Genomic DNA, 2,259 nt, shown 5'->3' on the forward strand with positions numbered 1-2,259 from the left:
TTAAAGATATGGTTGCTTATTCTAGACAGGCTGAGTACGCACCAGATGAGAAGTGGAAGATTGATCAATTCCTTTTTGGTCTAAGAGGTTAAATTTCTCATAGTGTTTCTCAAAGGGAATTCAATACTTATGCTGAATTGCTAAGGCAATGTTATGTGGATGAGAACAGTTTGAAGAAAGTTCAAGAAGAAAGGGATCAGTATAGGAGTGGACAGAAGGACCAAGGGAGGTCGGGTAACTAGTTTAGGCCTAGACCTCGAGCTTTCAAGGGAAAACAAGTGCAACATGCAAGACCTAACCATCATCCGCAACGTCAAGCATGTAAGAGGTCTCATTTTGGAAGATGTGCTGGAAGTGGAATTAAATGTTTTACTTGTCAGAGGGAGGGACACATGGCTAGGGATTTCCCTCGGAATAAGAATCAGATTCAAGGGAGGAACACTGGCCGAGTTTATACTTTGGATGCAAGAAAGGCTAAGAGCAACAATGCCTTGATTGCTGGTACGTGTCTCGTCAATGATCATCCTTGTTTTGTATTTTTTGATTATGGGGTAACATACTTTTTTGTATCAATTCAGTGTATGAAGCATCTTGGCTTGCAATAAATTCCTTTGTCTCCTCCTATGGTGGTCACTATTGCCATGGATGATGTGGTTATGACACCGTTAATTTCTGAAAATTGTTCGCTCTCGGTGAATGGTAGAATTTTCCAGATTGATCTTATTTGTTTACCACTTAAGAGGATTGATGTGGTTTTGGGGATGGATTGGCTTTCTGCCAATTCGGTGTTTATTGGATGTGAAGAGAAGTTGATTATCATTCTGTCTAGTGAAGCTACTTCGAAGGATGTATTAACTACTATCTTGGAAGGTATGGTTGGCATGGTTAATTTCTTATTTGAGAAGGAAAAGTCAGTTCTCTTGGTTCTCACCAAGGAACCTAGCGACAATCTAAATATTACACAAATTCCTATCGTTTGTGAATTTCCAGCGGTTTTCCTTGAGGATGTCATTTATCTTCCTCCTGAGAGGGAAGTGGAATTCTCTATTGATCTGATACCTAGGATGAATCCAATCTCCGTTTCTCCGTATCGTATGGCGCCACTCGAGTTGAGGGAGTTGAAGGATCAATTGGAAGAATTGTTAACTAAGCATTTCATCTGACCTAGTGTCTCACCATGGGGAGCTCTAGTGTTATTAGTGAAGAAGAAGGATGGTAGTATGCGGTTGTGTATTGATTATCTCCAGTTGAATAAAGTCACCATTAAGAATAAGTACCCCCTGCCAAGGATAGACGATTTGCTAGATCAGTTGAAAAGAACATGTGTGTTCTCGAAGATTGATTTACGATCAAGCTATCATCAAATCATAGTTAAGAATTTGGATGTATCAAAGACCGCGTTTAGAACCCGATATGGCCATTATGAGTTTCTTGTAATTCCTTTTGGTGTGACGAATGCCCATGCTGTCTTGATGGACTATATGAATAGAATATTTCAATCGTACCTTGACTAGTTCGTGGTGATCTTTATTGATGACATTCTTATTTATTCTCGTACTCCCCAGGAGCACGGAGAACACCTAAGGACGGTTCTACCAGTACTGCAAGAGAAGCAAATTTTTGCCAAGTAAATGTGAATTTTGGATGAACAAAGGAGTATCACTAGATCCATCTAAAGTCGAAGCAGTTATTAATTGGGAAAGACCGAAGAATGCTTCTGAAGTCATACGTTTCTTGGGTTTGGCAGGGTACTTTCAAAGATTTATAAAGGGGGTTTTGCAGATAGCCTTACCAATGACTAGACTTACTCGAAAGGAAATTTATTTTAAATGGGATTCAAAGTGTGAGCAGTGTTTCATGAGTTTAAAGGAAAAATTGACAACTGCTCCTGTTTTAATCATCCCTGATCCTAGTAAGTCTTATGCAGTATTTTGTGATTCCTCTAAGAAAGGGATAGGAGGGGTGTTAATGCAGAGTGGTCAGGTTGTAGCATATGCCTCTCGTCAGTTGAAGACTCATGAAGAGAACTATCCAACTCATGATCTTGAACTAGTTGTTGTTGTTTTTACATTGAAAGTGTGGCGACATTACTTGTATGGAGTATGTTTTGAAATGTTTAGCGACCACAAGAGTTTGAAATACCTATTTGACCAAAAAGAGTTGAACATGAGACAGAGGAGATGGATGGAGTATTTGAAAGACTTTGATTTTGAGCTTAAGTATCACCGAGGGAAAGCGAATAAAGTTGCAGATACCTTA

At 39.3% G+C, this 2,259-nt stretch overlaps 1 protein-coding gene across 1 annotated transcript; it reads left to right on the forward strand.

Annotated features, from left to right (window-relative positions):
* Nucleotides 1-641: 641 nt before the first annotated feature.
* On the forward strand, nucleotides 642-1,163 carry LOC127094335 (uncharacterized). Its single transcript, XM_051033176.1, has one exon. The coding sequence runs from the start codon at nucleotides 642-644 to the stop codon at nucleotides 1,161-1,163; it is 522 nt and encodes a 173-aa protein (XP_050889133.1).
* Nucleotides 1,164-2,259: the final 1,096 nt, after the last annotated feature.

Source organism: Lathyrus oleraceus, chromosome 6 (genome assembly GCF_024323335.1).
Source record: "Lathyrus oleraceus cultivar Zhongwan6 chromosome 6, CAAS_Psat_ZW6_1.0, whole genome shotgun sequence".
In the NCBI taxonomy this organism is placed as follows: domain Eukaryota; kingdom Viridiplantae; phylum Streptophyta; class Magnoliopsida; order Fabales; family Fabaceae; genus Lathyrus; species Lathyrus oleraceus.

What these genes read in the sequence shown, in the direction of transcription:
- LOC127094335 (XM_051033176.1), top strand. Translation starts at nt 642, where the DNA reads ATGGATGATGTGGTTATGACACCGTTAATTTCTGAAAATTGTTCGCTC.